Source organism: Lacerta agilis, chromosome 9 (genome assembly GCF_009819535.1).
Source record: "Lacerta agilis isolate rLacAgi1 chromosome 9, rLacAgi1.pri, whole genome shotgun sequence".
Classification (NCBI taxonomy): Eukaryota; Metazoa; Chordata; class Lepidosauria; order Squamata; family Lacertidae; genus Lacerta; species Lacerta agilis.
This window is the reverse complement of record NC_046320.1, coordinates 68,082,717-68,102,652: the sequence shown is the minus strand read 5'-3', so window position 1 is coordinate 68,102,652 and position 19,936 is coordinate 68,082,717. Positions and strand designations below refer to the sequence as shown.

At 46.3% G+C, this 19,936-nt stretch overlaps 1 protein-coding gene across 4 annotated transcripts in view; it reads right to left on the bottom strand.

The window, feature by feature from the left end:
- The window catches only part of RNF24 (ring finger protein 24), an 85,026-nt gene that overhangs the window by 9,100 nt on the left and 55,990 nt on the right, over positions 1-19,936 (bottom strand). For 3 of the 4 annotated variants that reach the window (XM_033160966.1, XM_033160964.1, XM_033160963.1), the window contains exons 2-4: positions 9,244-9,393; positions 3,286-3,328; positions 832-873 (exon numbers count right to left, since the gene is read on the bottom strand). In XM_033160966.1, the coding sequence (XP_033016857.1) occupies positions 832-873; positions 3,286-3,328; positions 9,244-9,386 (228 nt within the window). In that variant the 5' untranslated portion in view covers positions 9,387-9,393. Of the gene's footprint in view, positions 1-831; positions 874-3,285; positions 3,329-9,243; positions 9,394-11,601; positions 11,652-19,936 lie in introns of those variants that run through there. The other variant, XM_033160965.1, reaches the window with a different exon arrangement.

The window sequence follows — 19,936 nt, the reverse complement described above, 5'->3', positions numbered from 1 at the left end:
CATGCAAAGCGAGATATGTCAAGCCTTTATTTGTTATAATTGTGATGATTATGGCGTACAGCTGATGAGAACCCCAAATTAACAATTTCAGCTTTGGGGTTTTCATCAGCTGTATGCCATAATCATCACAATTATAACAAATAAAGGCTTGACATATCTCGCTTTGCATGTCACGAGTCTGTCTCATATATTAAACTCCAGTAGCTAATGAAAACAATTGCTTACATAAATGGACTTTTCCATGATATTCTAATTTTTTGAGTTTCACCTGTGTGTGTGTGTGTGTGTGTGTGTGTGTGTGTATACAAACACACACATTTGCACTTTTCTGTCTTTCCACTTTAGTTTCTATAACTGAAATCATTTCTTTTCTTTCTTGTTTAAATTTTTCTTTATACTTTTCACTTTACAACCAACGCAAAACAAAGGTTTAAATTATTCTACATTGTTCAGTATGATGTAACTGAAATGTTCTTAACCAAATATTGTTATTAATAAAGTTGACTCTATATCTATTTAACTGCAACGACTCCTCTTCAATGCGCCCCCCCCCCCAATATATCACGGAAGCTGGACTTTGGGGTGGTTGTTTAGAATTCTTCTTGGATGGGAGACAGCCAATCTCTCACAGTTCCCAGAGTTTCTTGGAGGGATGGAATCAAGATTAAGGCAAACGGGGGCTGAGGTATAGATCTGCCTGGTGGCTAGTGAAGGGCAAATCTGTCCATTTCAGTTTCTCTTGATTTCTCATCCCCCCCCCCAACCTTAAAATCAGTTCTTCTTGTTTCCACAGCAATTTGATTTTCTTTGTGGGGGACAAAGCCAGCTTACCTCATGTAGGTTGAGTTCTTTGACTTTTTCCTTTAGAATAACCTGCAAGGGGAAAGAGAGAGGGGGGTGTGTGTGTGTTAGAAAACAGAGGTGCCTGTACTTGTGCAAACCCCCCCCCCCCCAACAAAAACAAACATTGCAAAACGGGTTGAATTCTTGTAAGGTGCACACAAGCCGGACAACACAGCAGACCTTTGCTCCCAAAGCCTTGTCTTGCAAAGGTTGAAAAGCAGCCCCAGAATGACATCTGCCCCACTGGGCCGGCTTAAGAAGGGCCCCACAAACATATCAAGTTATAGAAACAGAAGGGGGGGGAAAGAGTTTAATGCATTGAATGGCCTCCATGCAGTGCTTTTTTCTGGGGTGGTGGTGGTGGTTACACAGGGGTACGTATACCCCTAAACATTTTTGTGAATCTTTGTACTTTTGAGCCAGTGTGGTGTAGTGTTTAAGAGCGGTGGACTTGTAATCTGGTGAACCGGATTCGCGTCTCTGCTCTTCCACATGCAGCTGCTGGGTGACCTTGGGCTAGTCACACTTCTCTGAAGTCTCTCAGCCCCACTCACCTCACAGAGTGTTTGTTGTGGGGGAGGAAGGGAAAGGAGATTGTGAGCCGCTTTGAGACTCTTTAGGGTACTGATAAAGCGGGATATCAAATCCAAACTCCTCCTCCTCCTCCTCCTCTTCTTCTTCATTTAAAGTATTTATTTTCCCTGATTTGAACTATAAAATGGTGATTTTCTTGAGTCAAAATGAGAGTACCCCTAAACATATTTCTTTAAGAAAAAAGCACTGCCTCCATGAGATCATAATAATAATAATATAATAATAATTTGTTATTTATACCCCACCCATCTGGCTGGGCCTCCCCAGCCACTCTGGGCGGCTTCCAACACAATGTTAAAATACAATAATTCATCAGATATTAAAAGCTTCCCTAAACAGGGCTGCCTTAAGATGTCTTCTAAAAGTCTGGTAGTTCTCTTTGACATCTAGATGGGAGGGCATTCCACAGGGCGGGTGCCACTACCGAGAAGGCCCTCTGTCTGGTTCCCTGTCTGGTTCATGAAAGAGAAGGTGTAGTGTAATTCTAGGCATGTTTTGCTCAGGAGTAATTCCAAAGCCCTGTGACTGAAGCTTGTGCAACTGCTAGATATACCTCAACACACACACACGCACACACATTTTTTATTAAATTTTCTGTTTTAGAATTTCAAATACTCATTTTACATCCTTAAGATACCAATGACTTCCCTTCTTCTTTTTCCATGGTTCATTTTACATATCACAAATCCCTGCATATTTTACAAAAACCCTCCTCTCTCTCTCTCTCTCTCTCTCTCTCTCTCTCTCCAGAAAAACCTTCTCTTGGACGCTGAATTGGAGCAAACATTAATTGGGCTTTCCATGAACTAATATTTACTCCGATTCAGTGTTCAAGAGCGGGTTTTCCTGGGGAAAGTGGCAAGGCAAACAAAAAACCACTTGCCCCTATGCTTTCTAGGCATGGGATGAGTGGAAGTGTGGAAGAGCCCTAAAGCAACCGTGGATGGACATCAAGGAGCTGAAGTGCGGAGCTTGTGTTCAGCAGAGTTGTTCCGTTCACAGAAAGACTTCCCCATCTTCTCTCCCTCCCCGACAGGGCTGGATGATATCTGCTTTCCAACATCGTAATGTATTGCCAGCTAAACCCCAACATATTACGATGTCAGAAAGGACACACACACACACACAGATTTGCGATGCATTGCCAGGTCAATTCTTTTGAAACGGTTATCGCGATGTGGTCTAGAAACCGTTATTGGATGGTGTATCAATATATCGCCCAGCCCTACTCCCTGGAAGGCACACTGTTCTGATCTGGGGTTGTCCCAAACACTCCAGATGAAAATTGAGTTGGCTGGGGAAAAGGAGGATGGGGGGAGGAGGTGGAGAGGAAATTCCCCTGCAGAAATGGAAATTATTACGTTAAAAGGACGTCATCACTGGATACAACCCCAGGTCCCCAGAGACAAGATGGCAGCTCCTCGGCCTAACCATGGTTTGGCCTAAGAGTTGCGTCCAAACTCAGGCTCTTGCTTTAGGTCAAACCACAGTTTACAGAACAAACCTCGGCTACAGTTTGTGCTTTGGGCAGGAAAGGATAAATCGGGTACGGGCGTGTCAGAGTCGCTCCTAGTTAGCCCTGCCATCATTGGGTCCCCCCCCCATGGTGGTGAATTCTAATTTGGAAGCTCCCTGGGGCAGGGGTCAAATCTTATTGCTTCTTTGTCTGCAAAGGGCTGAGAGCAGCACCTGAGACGTTTTGCTCACTTGCAGCCTGAAAACAATTTTGCCTTTTAGCTGCAAGTGAAAGCTCAGAGAAGCTTTTCAACTATGCCCTGATTGAAATTTGTCAGGGTGACCGGTGGTAGTGACATCGGGAGCAGGGGACAAAGAGAAAGAAAAGCTTACCTGTTTGTAGGCATAAAGCTCTTTGTGGGCTTGGTGTCGAAGCCTAGAAAATAAAATAAAATACTGAATATGAAGAAGGTAGATAAAAAAACACAGAATGGAACAACAATTCTTGCATTGACGAGGGTTGGACTGGATGACCCTTGGGGTCCCTTCCGACTCTACAGTTCCATGACTTTAACAGGACATCAGAGTCACCACCCTTGGGAACAGATCACACCAGACAGTCCCTTTTAGGCCTGGCCTGCCCAAATGAAAACTGAGTAGTGAAAGGCTTACTGGACTCTGCCACTCGTACGCAGGAAACGGAACACTTTGCAGGTGCCAACGCTATCCAAAAAGGCAAAGAAAAAAACGAGTAACGTTTTTGTAGATTTGCCTCCATTAATAGCATGCTCAACCCTTTCAAAGGCAGAGATTTGTAAGCAAACAGGCAGCACAGTTTGGAAGGAAAGGAAGCTCACCAGAACCTGATAGTTTGCAACAGGGGTGCGTTTAAAGAGGCAGTGTATTTCTGTGCACCTAATATGCGCACGCACAACACCCCAGGGTGGAAATGCTAGCTCAGTGCCCCTTCTCTTTACCACCTTGTAAAGGTGGCAAAAAGAAAGAAAGAAAGAAAGAAAGAAAGAAAGAAAGATCTGCCTGATATAATTATCCTCTCTGCTTCTTATTCCACGGGCTCTTGAATTCTTAAGAATACCGCAAACAATTTTTAAAACCAGGAACTTGCTTTTCCTGCTATAAATACTTGTTTCGATTGTGTTTTTTTAATAACTAATGGAAAAAAGACACATGTAGACTGATGTTCAAATTGGTAACTCTGTTTTCTTTTTCTTTTTCTTTTTAAAAAACCCATTTTTGCTTCAGCCCTAGCTTCGACACAAAAGAGGAATCCACTGTCTTTCTCAGTGGCGCTCATCACAGGGGCCTGAGATTCCCAAGCACAGATTCTGCCCCTCGGGATTTTCCTCCTTGGAACCAGCTGAAATAAGGTTGGGGAAATAACCCTTAGCCATCCCAGATGTGCCAGACTCCGAATCCCATCAGCCACAACCCAGTGTGGTCCATGGTCAGGGATGATGTGAGCTGGGCTTTTTTCAAACAACACCTGGAAGGCTGCAAGTTCTCCATCCCTGAGTTAAAGGAGGCCTCCATTATCCCAAATCCTGCTGGCACTCATGGTTAACAGCTCTGGCTTAGAGTCAAAATAGTTTAGGGCATGCACAGGTCAAGCTCATCATAGGATAATAATAATTAATAATAATACCCCACCCATCTGACTGGGTTTCCCCAGAGGATGGCACCTCTGCAGTAGACACAGAGGAATAATCCATGTTAAAGGTAAAGGGACCCCTAGGTCCAGTTGCCGACTACTCTGGGGTTGTGGCGCTCATCTTGCTTTACTGGCCGAGGGAGCCGGCGTACAGCTTCCGGGTCATGTGGCTACCATGACTAAGCCGCTTCTGGTGAACCAGAGCAGCGCATGGAAACACCGTTTACCTTCCCGCCGGAGCGGTGCCTATTTATCTACTTGCACTTTGATGTGCTTTCAAACTGCTAGGTGGGCAGGAGCTGGGACCGAGCAACGGGAGCTCACCCCGTCGCGGGGATTCGAACCGCCGACCTTCTGATCAGCAAGCCCAAGGCTCTGTGGTTTAACCCACAGCGACTACATATCAAAATCTTCCTCTGTGTGAAACAACCGGTCCAGCCTTCTTGCTGACGTGCTAGCTTTCTAATGCAGGGGGTTTTTTGACAAAAGGAAGCGAGCCTCCCGGTACTTTATGTGGTGGAGCTATTTCACGAAGTCCGTGCCATGCATTTCCCCTCAATGCCTCCAGAAAGCCCATTCACAACCCACGGTGGCAATCGACGGACAAATCAGCTGCCCAAAAGGAAGAATGGAGATCTGCACAGTGCTTTCAGATAAAGACGCTCTTTTTCTATACGAACGAGCAGAATGCTATCTTTGTAGACGGAGTCGGCCGAGCCTTGGTGCCGCGACAGCGCATAATTATGTATAAATAACTAGATTTAACAGGGAAATAGAAACGGCATCTATGTACATCGCGGGGCGGAGAGATACTGCATCTTTGGCCTTGCAAGAGGAACAACAAAAGACTTGTTGGATCTGAGCTGAAAACAAACCCACCCACCCCAATAGTTTTGTGTTCTCAAATGCAGTTGTGAATGTCACAGAGCTTGAGGAGAGCATCGTCACTGGGGTGGCGGCACAAATTCAAAATCAGCCCAAGACCCCCTGAGTGGAGCAGTTAGGACCTCGTAACAGTGCTGTTCTTCAAGGGAAAACTGGATGCTGAATGTCTCTACTTGACAAGGCAACGCGTACATCAATTAGTTGGTTAGCTTAATCCAGGGGTCAGCAACCTTTTTCAGCATGGGGGCCGGACTATATTTTGAAAAAAAATATGAACGAATTCCTATGCCCCACAAATAACCCAGAGATGCATTTGAAATAAAAGGACACATTCTACTCATGTAAAAACACCAGGCAGGCCCCACAAATAACCCAGAGATGCATTTTAAAGAAAAGTACACATTCTACTCATGTAAAAACACCAGGCAGGCCCCACAAATAACCCAGAGATGCATTTGAAATAAAAGGACACATTCTACTCATGTAAAAAACACGCTGATTCTCGGACCGTCCGCGGGCCGCATTTAGAAGGCGATTGGGCCGTATCCGGCCCCTGGGCCTTAGTTTGGGGACCCCTGGCTTAATCGTTCTAAAAACCTTTTCATCAACTAGAAAGGTGCTGCAATTAATTACATTGCTTTTTTTTTTTAAAAAAAAGAAAGGAATAGTAATAGAAAACTATACTTAGTGAGGTCTATTTTAAGAGGCTTCTTCCCCCAACCAACCTGCCCTCCAAATGGGAAGAAAACTCACTTCTAAGGTGAGGACGCCTGCGACAAACCGGTGGAAAATCTAAAAACCAAAGGAAGAATGCCTTTTGTTTTAGAACTATCGGGTTTTTTTTTGCTCACATGTACTTTTAACTGACGAGAGCCAGCGGGACGTCGCTGTTAACAGTGTCACACACTAGGGTGGCACTGTGTTCAAATCCTCCCTCGGCCATGAAGCTCCATGGGTGACCTTGGGCCAGATGCAAACTACCTCGGAAGGTTGTTGTGAGAATAAAAGGGCAAGAACTCAAGAACGCCACTATAAGCTTCCTGGAAGAATCGCTAACTAAATTAAAAACCCGCACAACCAACTGACTAAGATTTGTTTAAATCATAATTTTTAAGGACATCCCCAAATATTTCCTTGATAAAAGAGTATTTTACAACGATTTGGCTTCGGAGCTAAGAGCAAGGAAAATTTCTTATAGTTGGGAATTTCCAGAGGGCCTTGCATTTACATTCAAAGAGAAGAAGATAAGGATAAGATCCCCGGCTGAGAAACAAAAATTTCTGGACAAGCATCTGGAGGACTTCAAAGGTTCAGCATTAGACCCAGCTCGCTTTTTTCAACTTCCAGGAGTACTACCACTGCCAGGGGCACCGAGACCAGAAGATCCAGAAGACCCAGAAAAAGACAAGAAAGCAGAGGCGTCTGGAGGAGTAGAGTAGAAGATGGCCCTGAAATTGATGACATGGAATGTTCGGGGATTGAACCAGAGACCGAAGAGACACAGAGTATTCCATAGTTTGGAGAAAAAGAAATTGGATATAATATGTTTACAGGAGACCCATGTGGTTCGACAACACAGAAGGATTTTACAAAATAAAAGGTCCCGACTCCCGCATACTTGCATGGTTTGTTGGGTTTCTTAAGCCTACTCTCAATCCTGTATCAAGAGGTGCCAGAACCGAGTTCTGGTGAGTTCTGAAGCTTTTTCAAATTAGCCACAACATTTTTCAAATCGGCTACAACAAATGTTACCTGTCGTTCCTTTAAACAACTCAGCTTTAAAGCCCATCATTCCAAGTTCACTATGGTTTGTTTGAAACGAGATAAGATCAACCACAGTTTCTGGGCCATCTCTGGTGGCCCAGAGATGGAAAGAAGATGAAGCCCCTACCAGAGAGGAATGGCAGATCAAGTTGATGGACAATGCCGAAATGGCTAAAATGACTGGAAGAATCAGAAATCGGGAAGACCAAAATTCTAATAAGTAATGGGGAAAAGTTCTAATAAGGAATGGGGAAAATTTATAACTTATCTTAAAGACCATTGTAAACAGTAGGATTGGAATATCACTTGTAGTTTAATGGTGAATCTTGGATACAATGGAGAGAGAAAAGATTTGGATTATTATAAAATATGCAGGAGGAAATGATTAACAAGAGGACCCACAAAGGGGAGGAGGGAAGTCCAAGAGATTCCTTGGAATCTTGTTTTTATGTTGTATGTTGGACATGTGAATCTAAAATTTTAATTTGAAAAACCATATATAAATTTTATTTTATTTTTATTAAAAAAGGATCAACCACAGTTTACTGGTTTGTATCACACTACCACGATTCAACAAGAATGGAAGTACAAACTCCTCCTTGTGGCCACGAAGGAGGGAGGGAGACATGGCGGAGTGTGAAAAAGTCATGTGTTAGTGTGACTCTTTCTCGTCACACTAAACTATAGCTTGGAGCGGTGGCCAAATAGTGTCTTTCTCTCGGATGGGCGCAAAACGTACAGCCTGTCACTGCTGAGCTGATAGCTTAGGAAACCAATCTTTGTGCAAGATGTGTCACAATAGGAGCTAATCCCACACAATAAAATCCCTTTGTTCCCGACCGTCGCCAAGAGCCAGAATGTTGCCCGTTGAATAAATACCCGCCGGACTTAACCTGCTGTTTTGGTGGCCGGCATGCAGACTTTCTTAAAGCTAAACACACACCCTGCAAATATCCTACTTCATGAACCTGTTTGGTCTGCGCCACTGAATACTCAAACTTCCCAAGTGGCAATTGGTTTGGAAAAGGGCTGCCTTTCCCCACTCTGTTCAGATTAACAAGTTGAGCCTGTTTCATCGACTAACCTCTGAACCGTGCTGCTGGGAGAGCAGCTTGCAGGCAAGACACTTTGGAGAGGTGGGCGGAGAGGGAAAAAAATACAGACAATTTCTTAACCGCAAGTATGCAAGTTATTCGCATGAGAGGCAGAGAGAGAGAGATGGAAGCCCTGAAGTGTTAGAAAGAGCAAATTCCTTGAAAATCTCGCTTCCGCATCCCGACAGCTGTGAAAGGGAGACGGCAGGTCCATGCGCGAATCGCCAAATGGAAACTATTTCCCCTGCGCACCGGGAAAGACGCATTCACAAAAAAAGAAGCCTCTCGAAAACCGGAAAATTGCTTTTCTGAACCAGGATCCTTAGAACAGAGGTAGACAATGTGGTCCAGATGTTCCCGGACTCCAGATCCCATCAGTCTCAGTCAGCCTGGCCAACGGCACAGGAGCGATGGGAACTGGAGTCTGTCAACATTAGGACGGCACAATGTGAGCTGTGTAGATCAAAGGGGGTGTGGAAACCTCGGAGAAAAGTTCTCCTAAGCCAGGGAGCTGGGAGATACAAATCACCTGCTCTCTCTACAGGACCTGTGCTACAGCGGAGAAGCTGCTGCTAGCCCGCCCCGCCCCCAAGCCTGGCCAGCACCCCCTCCATTTTGGCGCCCTAGGCAATTGCCTAGTTCGCCTAATGGACGCGCCGGCCCTGTCTCTCTAGAGGCAGCAGGATTTGCTGTTGCCCTTTCGACTGGGGAAGACTAAAAGGAACCCCCTGTCAAGAAGCCATGCCACACACACAGGAATCTGAGACATTTCCTTGCATCTGCCGAGCTGAACACAACCTCCTTCTTTCCGGATGGCGAACGGCCGGCCTCTGCCACCATGGCACACACAACGCCCCCCCCCCGGCCACACAGTCCCCCGGCAGCCTGTCTTTGGAATAGAGCGGCGTTTGCCCAGCTGCTGCTCTTCTATGTCCTTACCTGATCAGGTAGCAGCAGAAGAGTAAGCTCAGGATGAAGACGAAGATGGCCGTGCCAAAGACCACAATGTATATGTTGAGAGGCAGGTTCTGAAATCCAATGTTTGGCATCCTGAAACTGTAATGCTGGAAATCTGAGCTCATGGATGGTCTGGCAAGAAAAACAAAACAAAAAACAAGGCGGTGAGAATTCTGAATTATTATTGTTTCCTGGAAACACTATACCTTTGATTTCAACAATTCCCAAAGCGGATTACAACATTGTTTTAAGAATTTTTTAAACCAGCAACTGCAGAAATATTTTTTTGTTGATTATAGTACTAATGTAATTACCTGGACATAGTTGGGGCTGGTTTTTTTTGGGGGGGGGTAGGGGAACACTGTATTTGATTTGCTTGTATTTGATTATATGTTGTTCTTATATTCAACAAATAAAATATTAAAAAAGAGAAAGAGAAAAGAGAAACGACGGGGAAACGCAATGAAAAGTGTGGGATGGGCAATTAGCAAGAAGATGTGCTGTGTAGCACCGCACCAAGCAAGCAAATAATCATAAATACTCATAGTCGTATAACTGTCTCATCACTGTATAACCTCTCTGCAAACAAATCAGAGTGAATGCTCAATAAAGACCAGCTATAGTCTAACCCAAGGTTTCCCAAACTTGGGTCTCCAGCTGTTTTTTGGATTACATTTTCCAGCATCCCCGACTGGTGACTGGGAGCAGCTACAGGGACCATATAACACTGGTCTTAAAGGATCTACATTGGCTCCCGGTACATTTCCGAGCAAACTTCAAAGTGTTGGTGCTGACCTTTAAAGCCCTAAACGGCCTCGGCCCAGTATACCTGAAGGAGCATCTCTACCCCCATCGTTCTGCCCGGACACTGAGGTCCAGCTCTGAGGGCCTTCTGGCGGTTCCCTCACTGCGAGAAATCAAGTTACAGGGAACCAGGCAGAGGGCCTTCTCGGTAGTGGCGCCCACCCTGTGGAACGCCCTCCCATCAGATATCAAGGAAATAAACAACTATCTGACTTTTAGAAGACATCTGAAGGCAGCCCTGTTTAGGGAAGTTTTTAATGCTTTGCTGTGTTTTAATATTCTGTTGGGAGCCAACCAGAGTGGCTGGGGCACTCTGGTTGGCTCCCAACCAGAGTGTATACAAATATAGCAGTATACAAATATAGTAATAATAATAATAATAATAATAATAGTAGTAGGTAGTAACAACACAACAACAACAACAATCCAGGAGTGATAACAGTGTTCCACTGCTGTTGTTCCTAGAGATAAGCTAGGTTTGAACACGTGGAGTACATACTGTATATTCTGGCGTATAAGACTACTTTTTAATCCAGGAAAATCTTCTCAAAAGTCGGGGGTCGTCTTATACGCCGGGTGGAGAATCTGCGGTCGAGTATATCTCAAACTCTATTATTTTAACTGGAAAAGTTGGGGGCCGTCTTATACGCCGGAAAATACGGTAGCTGTATATAGTGCTTTTTGGGGGGTACACAGGGGTACACATACCCCTAAACATTTTGTGAATCTAAGTTTGGCCTCATTGAGGGGCAGTATTCCAATATGAGTAGGAAAATGAGAGTACCCCTAGTCAAAAAAAAATAAAAAAAATTAAAAATCCTTCCAGTAGCACCTTAGAGACCAACTAAGTTTGTTCTTGGTATGAGCTTTCGTGTGCATGCACACTTCTTCAGATACCAAGAACAAACTCATACCAAGAACAAACTTAGTTGGTCTCTAAGGTGCTACTGGAAGGATTTTTAATTTTTTTTTATTTTGTTTTGACTATGGCAGACTAACACGGCTACCTACCTGTAACTGAGAGTACCCCTAAACATTTATTTTTTAAAAAAAGCACTGGCTGTATAACCGTCCCGCAGTCAAACTGGAATAAATGCTCAATAAAGTCCGGATGTAGTCTAACCTCTGCGTAAGCAAAGCAAAGCAAAGCAAAGCAAATCAGGACGAATGCTCAATAAACAGAGAATAAACTGGAGGAGCCCAGAGAAGGAAAAAAGGCAGCTTCCAAGGTGCGTTTGCCATAACTTTGCCACAAGGCGGAGTTAACCAAGTCCCTCCCTTCCTCAGCCTGCCCACCCTTGCGGAAAAAGAGACAACACGGAGGTTTGTGTAGATTCTAAATGCAAAGCAGGTTTGTCCACCTTGAGAAAGGCTCCCGACTCCAGGGACAAGCCCGGCATTGCGGAGGCAACGCTGACCAAACGAAGCAGAGGGGCAAAACTTTTGCCACCTTCCTCTTTATTTGATCTTCTCAGTTCAGTATTTCCCACCCCAGACATTCACACAAGCACAATTCCCTTCACAATTAGGACTCACATGCTGTGCGGCATCGCAGCGACGGGTCGGACACTAAAGCAAAATGGTTTTAAAAAAACACAACGGATCGGGAGAAAGTTTCCTTCTAAGTGGCTCCTGGCTAAGATGAAAAATGCTTTTTGGCAGCTGCGAGAAACAGCCCTCTCATCCGGCAGAAATTCCCTCCTGGAAGCTCCAGCCTCCGCAGATCAACTTGGCTGTTGTCCAAGGCTCTGAGCTGATCCCTGCCTTAGCTTGGTCCCGGAGAATGATCCCAGAGGCAGAGAGAAGTTTCTCCTTTTGGTTTCCAGGCGTGGCTTCCCTATCGTGCCTTTTATTATGTTTGGCTTTCAGGGGGAGGAGGAGGAGGAGGAGATTTCCATTGAGCATGTGGCAGACACAGAGGAAAATTACAAGCGTCACAAGAATGGGGTTTTTGCAACTTTCACACGGCGCTCTCTCTCCCCCGGACACCCCATTGCGGACGCTGCGCAGCTGCTTGGCAGCTTTCAACCTTTTTTTAACAAAAAAAACTTGCAAAGGTTGGAGAGGTATCTTTCCAAAATGAGCGCAAGAACATCAAGGGGTGCTGAGGACAATCTTAGTTATGATCCTCAAACAGGGATTTCCAACTCTGACAGATACGAAAGATCAGAAAAGAGAAAAAGGCTTGTGTTGACAAGAGGAGATTTTGTTTGTCTCAAATTAGACGTAGCATGAACGAGATTCCCACCTCTCATGAGGTTATACATGCTTAATGTCAGGGGTCAGCATCATTTTTCAGCCGTGGGCCGGTTCACCGTCCCTCAAACCATGTGGGGGGCCGGACTATGTTCTGGGAAAAAAAAAATATGAACGAATTCCTATGCCCCACAAATAACCCAGAGATGCATTTTAGAGAAAAGGACACATTCTACTCATGTAAAAAAACAACAGGCAGGCCACACAAATAACCCAGGGATGCATTTTAAATAAGGGACACATTCTACTCATGTAAAAAAACACCAGGCAGGCCGCACAAATAACCCAGATATGCATTTTAAATAAAAGGACACATTCTACTCATGTAAAAACACCAGGCAGGCCCCCACAAATAACCCAGAGATGCATTTTAAAGAAAAGGACAAATTCTACTCATGTAAAAACATGCCGATTCCCGGACCGTCCATGGGCCAGATTGAGAAGGCCCATGGGCCGCATCCGGCCCACGGGCCTTAGGTTGCCTACCCCTGCTTAATGTATATATGTAATAGGCTCGTTTATAATTGTATTTTGGGAATCGATTCATGTTACTTTTTAGCGGGATTGTTTTCCACTTCCTGGATGTCGCACGATCGTATCATAATGCAGTTGTGATCTGTGTCATAAATCAGGCACTGCTATGAGTTGGTTCCCCCCACCCCAATGTATTTATCAATTAAAAATTTGGAGTGGCGTGAGCAAACTTTCATTCTGAAAGCGTGGCCCAGTGAATTTTTTTTTTTTTTTTAGAACCGTTGGGTGTTAGAGTGTCGGATGAGGACCTGGGAGACCAGGGTTCAAATCCCCGTGCAACAGCAGAGCTGCTGGGCTCGTTGCAAAGCTCAGAGCCTGTGAGACCCCGTCCCGCTCCAAATTAGCATGTATCTATACACATAAATCGGCGTGCGCAGATTTCATGCAAAATCTGTGCCGTGGGCTTCTGAACCATGCCTCCCTGGACCCAAGCAACACTGCGGCCAGATCCATTTGTGGTGGTTGTTACAGGGGCTTTGTAACTTTAAGAACTGTTCCTTGAGATGGGGTGTGTGTGTGGCTCAGTCGTGGGACACCTGTTCTGAATGCAGAAGAACCCAGGTTCGATCCTTGCACCCTGCAGGAGTACCTTGTTTCGACTCCTGGAGAGCTGCTGCCAGGAATGGACACCCTGAGCTCCAGCGCCGCAGTTACTGGCTCCCAAACAGACCACTCTGCCCACATGTCAGCGTGGTGCAATGGTTAGCGTTGGACTACGACCCTGGGGACCAGGGTTCGAATCCCACTCAGCCATGAAGCTGACCTTGGGCCAATTGCCATCTCTTGGCCTAACCTACCACACAGGGTTGTTGTGGGGATGAAACGACGAGAGGCGAGAACGACGGGCCCCGCCTTAAGATCCTTCCAAGATAAAGGTGATGTACATAAATGTAACTGACAACAAATAAAAAAGTGGCAGGTCACCAAGTAATGTGTGTCGAGGCAGTGCAGTGTAATGGTTAGAGCGACAGTTCCAGGTGTGGTCATAGAATTATAGAACTGTAGAGTTGGAAGTAGAGTTGTGAGTAATGTACGGAAGTGAGAGCTGGACCATCAAGAAGGCTGATCGCCGAGGAATTGATGCTTTTGAACTATGGTGCTGGAGGAGACTCTTGAGAGTCCCATGGACTGCAAGAAGATCAAACCTATCCATTCTCAAAGAAATCAGCCCTGAGTGCTCACTAGAAGGACAGATCCTGAAGTTGAGGCTCCAGTACTTTGGCCACCTCATGAGAAGAGAAGACTCCCTAGAAAAGACCCTGATGTTGGGAAAGATGGAGGGCACAAGGAGAAGGGGACAACAGAGGATGAGGTGGTTGGACAGTGTTCTCGAAGCTACTAACATGAGTTTGGCCATATTGCGAGAGGCAGTGAAGGATAGGCGTGCCTGGCGTGCTCTGGTCCATGGGGTCACGAAGAGTCGGACACGACTGAACGACTGAACAACAACAACAAAGAGTTGGAAGGGGCCCTGAGGGTCATCCAGTCCAACCCGCTTGCAATGCAGGAATATGCAGCTGTCCCATACGGGGATCGAACCTGCAACCTTGGCGTTATCAGCACCATGCTCTAAGCAATGGAGCTACCCAGGTCGGACCAAGGCAGAATACAATGGGAATATTACTTCTCTTGATCTGGACTCTATACTTCTGTTGATGCAGCCTAGAACAGGCTTATTGGTTACTGACCTTTGCAAGCCCCTCGGGGAGTCTTTTCCATCAAGGAGTGGGGCTGAAAAGTATTTCAGCTGCACGGACCTGCACGCCCCCAGCAAAAGGAGGAAATGTTTCACCTGGCAGCCAACTAAACAGCATGTATAATGGAATTCTATTTTTATTCCCGAAGCTTATTCACACTCCCACTGCATTTGTACGAACGAGCCTTTCCTGAATTTCCTGAAATTCAGCACGCAAACATGCACAATTCCGGGAATTCACCTGCTAAGGTTTCTGCAAGTTCATGGTTGAAGGGACTCTACCGGGAAAAAAGCTGGCGAATTCATCTGTAGGCCAACGTGCGCAAAAGAGAAAGACAGGAAAAGAGGTAGATATTTTAATGCGCGCCGCTTTTGATTTTCAGGTAGGTAAAGGAGGAAATAGACCCTAAGCATGTTTGGAATATTTTTTTTAAAAAAAGCTCAATTTAGTATCTGATTGGCTGCTTGGGGTATTCCTGTGCAAGGAGGATTCAAGCATCAAACAGGACGTTGCCAAGCTGCTACTCAGTCCATCATTTGAACGCATGACGAACTCCTGCGGAAAGGTTTGCTTATTCAAGCTGTGTTGAGAAAGCTGTCGACACGGGGAGACATTTTTCTACACTGCTGAAAACAGGTTCATGGAGAAAACAGCGGTTACTACTCATCATAGAGGGTTTTTTAAAAAAATGTTGCTGTACAATGCCCTGGTATTTTGCAAGAAGGCGGCATATAAATACTTTTTATAACAAATAGAACAAAGAATCCCTTGTTTATTTACTTATTGCATCTACATCACTCAAGGCTGAAACGCTTTACCTATCTCACAACAACCCTGCGAGGTGGGTTGCGGGGGGGGGGGGAAGAGAGTGACGGGCCCAAGGTTGCCCAGCGAGCTTCATGGCTGAGCGGGGTTTCGAACCCAGGTCCCTCACTGCCATAGCCCGACACTCTAACTGTTACACCACACTGCCTCTCCTGCTTAACGCCGGGGATTCAGGTGCTATCTTAAGAGAGTGGTTCTGTTAGGCGAGCGCTACCTTTTCTGGAGCCTCGAAACAGGGTCATTTGCCGCGGGGCAAGTCAGATTTCTGCCACCCTGATTACAAACTCAGCATGGGCTATGGAGATAGGGCTATTGCAAGCACCTATTGGACAGCGCCAGCGACGCCATTAGTGGAACGGGTCTCGCCTGCCCCTCACACTGTTCTGCAGCCAACAGGGAGCCTGGCCCACTCCCCCTGCAACAAGGATAGTGTGTTGCTGCTGCTGCTGGATGAGAATAAAGGTGCGAAATCGAGTTACAGGAAGGTTTGGGTTAAGGCCGCTGTGCTTCAGCGGACGTTTTTTTACATGTTTGCTTCACTTGAGTTTACCAGCAGAAAATAACTAGGTCACTAGTACTGCTGCCTGAATTTCCTGCACTTTATAAACAGTAATGAAAAGGTTGTGGTGTGGGTTAACTGATAGGAATGATTTGATTAATTAATTGGGCAAACAAAGATACGGGCAAGCACAACTCTCTCTCGTGCACACACCTCTCCCGCAAAACAAACTCTGGGGAGTAATACTTCTCTGGGGAGAGCCTTTCCCTGCGCTGCGGGGGGTTGGACTAGATGACCCACGGGGTCCCTTCCAACTCTACAGTTCTACGAAGCCACCGAACGTTTGCTCCCAAAGGTGTGCCACCGGCTTCATTATCAGTCTTACGTTTATTACGCGGGTATTCAGAATATCCCACGCTCCCCTCAACGCCCCCTCGCTGCAGCCTGCATGTCAATTATTATTATTATTATTATTATTATTATTATTATTATTAATCAGGCTTCTGTACTAGAGAGGCAGTGGGTGGGGGGTTGTGGTTAGAGCGTCAGAATTCGGACATGCGAGACCAGGGTTCAAATGCCCACTCGGGACATGAAGCTCGCTGGGTAACCTTGGGGGGGGGGGACGGCAATCGCTGCCTCTTGACCTAACCTACCTCGCAGGGTCGTTGGCCAATTCCACAACACTGAAATTTTTTGACCACTGGCCACGCTGGGTATCGCTGATGGGAGTGAGAGCCTTCCTGACAGCAAAGTGTGCAAAACAAGTGTCACCTACACACAGAGGATCCCAATCACCTTGTTCTGGATCCATTTTCTGACATAAGAGGACTTACCGATACAGTCAGGGGAGCTGCCACCATGAAGCCTGGGCAAACCTGCTCAATTGCAGTTTCTCTCCGTTTTTCGTTTCTCCAATCTTTTCGGTTCAGTTCCCCACATTTCAACATCAGTCTGCGATGATCGCTATTTTTTTAAAAATGTACTCTTATCTTACTGAAAACGTATCGGCGTTTTAGCACGGCTGTGTCCTCTTGGACACACACAATTGTGCAACCTTGCCTAATGTGCGCATTCATGCAAGCAATCCCCCCCCCTCCAATTTAACAAATCCGTTTGGGTAACCAGCAATGCATGGTTTTTCCTAGCATTTGAGTCTTTGCGCATGTTACTCGGCGGGAGAAGTGCATCGCGACCATTGGACAAGTGCAAATTCTGAAGGACTGCTGCGGTTCGGGTCACAGATTGCTTCGGGAAATGTGAGCTGGGTGGGTTCACCTGTAAATGTGAACTAAACAAAATCCCATCCCTGGTCAACCTCCAGTTCCCTTACCTCTTCAAACTGAGGGGCTTTTGAAGATGTATATTGCCCTGAACCACAGAATCACAGAGCTGGAAGGGACCCCAGGAGTCATCTAGTCCAACCCCCTGAAAGACAGGGAACGGCAGAAACAATTCCGTGTCTTGCCTCATTGCCTAATTTTTATAAACAACTATCTTTTTTTAATAGAAATTTATTGGTATTTTAACAAAATACAAAAAATACTACAAAATACAAAATACAAAACAAAAAACTTACACAATACACAAAAACACAACTAAAACAACAAAAACAAACCTCACAATCAAACATCTTTTATAAACAACTATCAGACTTTTATGGGACGCGGGTGGCACTGTGGTCTAAAGCACTGAGCCTAGGGCTTGCCAATTGGAAAGTCGGCGGTTCGAATCCCCACAACAGGGTGAGCTCCCGTTGCTCGGTCCCAGCTCCTGCCAACCTAGTAGTTCGAAAGCACGTCAAAGTGCAAGTAGATAAATAGGGACCGCTCCAGCGGGAAGGTAAACGGCGTTTCTGTGCGCTGCTCTGGTTCGCCAGAAGCGGCTTTGTCATGCTGGCCACATGACCCGGAAGCTGTACGCCGGCTCCCTCGGCCAGTAAAGCCAGATGAGCGCCGCAACCCCAGAGTCGTCCGCGACTGGACCTAACGGTCAGGGGTCCCTTTACCCTTTACCTTTATCTAACTTTTAGAATACATCTGAAGGCAGGGAAGTTTTTAACATATGAAGTTTTATTCTGTTTTTAGTGTTCTGTTGGGAGGCACCCAGGGTGGCTGGGGAAACCCAGTCAGATGGGTGGGGTATTAATAATAAATTATTATTATTATTATTATTAAAAATGCAAACTGGAGAGGTCCGCCTGAAAAGAAGTATATAACTACTTTAAATCAATCTATCTATTTCAGGACAGGGAACTCATAAAGGGACGCAAGGGCAGAAGGTGTTTGGGAACAACCGGGCCGGAGCATTAGGTCTGGACTTGGAGGAAATCCAATTTCAGAGCCTAGCTCCTTTGTCAGAATTGGGCAAGTTGATGCGACCAGACTTCACTTAAGTTCGTTAGGAGGATGAACGAGGTAAACATTATAAATGCAGCTTGGTTAACAAATAATTAGCTGCACGCCTGTGCGAGAGAATGCGCACGTATGTGTTTTTTGGGTGGAGCCAACAGACAAATTTTAGGAGCAAAATATCTCTCGGCAGAGCTGTTCTGCAGCTTCCCTAACCTCCTGGAATAAGGTTGACCAGTGAAAAAAGAAAAAGGGGGGGAAGGAGGAGGTTCTGTGTCTACTGGCACAGGAATACGCACCCTACTTGGCATGCATTCAACTCACAGTAAGCCAACATGTCCCAGAATCATGGGGCTGGAGGGGACCCCAGGGTCATCTAGTCCAACCCCACATGCCAAGCAAGAATGTGAGCAGGAAGTGGGGGGCATCCCAAACAGACTTTCCCCATGTCATGTGGGAATCCCTTGCAGATGGCCACAGCGCCTAGAGACAGGCAGTAAGGTCGTGCATCCATAGCAGTGACATGACACGAAGGCTGGAAACATCAGCCATGTGGGACTCCCTTGCGCGGTGCCCGGAGGCAGAGAGTCAAGTCGGGCACCCACACCAGTGACCGGAGGAGGAATGACCGCAGAGGAGTGCAGAGAGAATGAACTCCCTGGCTACAACACAAAGAACTCATAATCCATCTACTCTCAGCAGCCAGAAACATCATAACCAGACACTGGAGAGACCTGTCAGGAGCAAATATGGACCAATGGTACCAAGTAGTATGGGAAACAGCCCTACTAGAAAAACTAACCAGTAAGCTGAAACTGACACGGGGACAAACGGAAGAAGACGCCTTCACCCTGGTATGGTTCCCCTTCATCACACACACAGCCCAAGAAGACAATGACAAAAATCCACCGACAGCATACAAATCAATATGGCTAACCGGATCCAAAACACCCACCCACCCCACTCACGCAGGAAACCAAAGACCACCACAGCCAACCATAAATGAACAACCACACCCTACGCCAACCCCGACCTCTCTTACCACCAAAGGAGCACAAGCGAACAACAGAGAACCTGCACAGACAACGCTGACACCAAGCCCTACATATATTAATGAAAATAGAAACATCATCCCTCCACCCATCTTACCATCCCGCCCACCTCTTTCCCCCTTTTCTTCCTAATGTCTCAACAAACGTAACTGATTTGGAAAAAATACGAGAGAGACGTTGCACACATTTTGTAAATCAAGAAAATCTTTTTTTAAAGAATGAACTCCCTGGTGCATCGGGTGTCACCCGTCCTCGCTGGCCCGCCCCTCTCCATTCCCCGGCTCTGCAAGCCAGCCCAGCGGCGGAAAAAGCCGCTGAAAGGGGTCTTTCCCCCTTTCAGCAGCTTTTTCCGCCGCTGGGCTCCCTGGGCAGAACTGGGCGGGCCAGCGAGGAGGGGTGTCGCGCCAGCCACAAGCGTGACGCCCCTCCTCGCTGGCCCGGGCGGAGGCGTCGCTCCGTGCGCGTGCGTCATGACGTCATGCGCACGGAGAGATGCCCCGCCCCCGGGGGTGCTGCTTGGCTTGCCGCCCCCGGCAGCTAAGCGGCTTGCTATGTATGCCCCTAGCAGGAGGACAAGGAAAGGAAGGGAAACTTGGCAATAAAACCACAGACATGGCATGAGAAGAACAGAAGATTCGCCCGCTGAGAGTCTGAAGG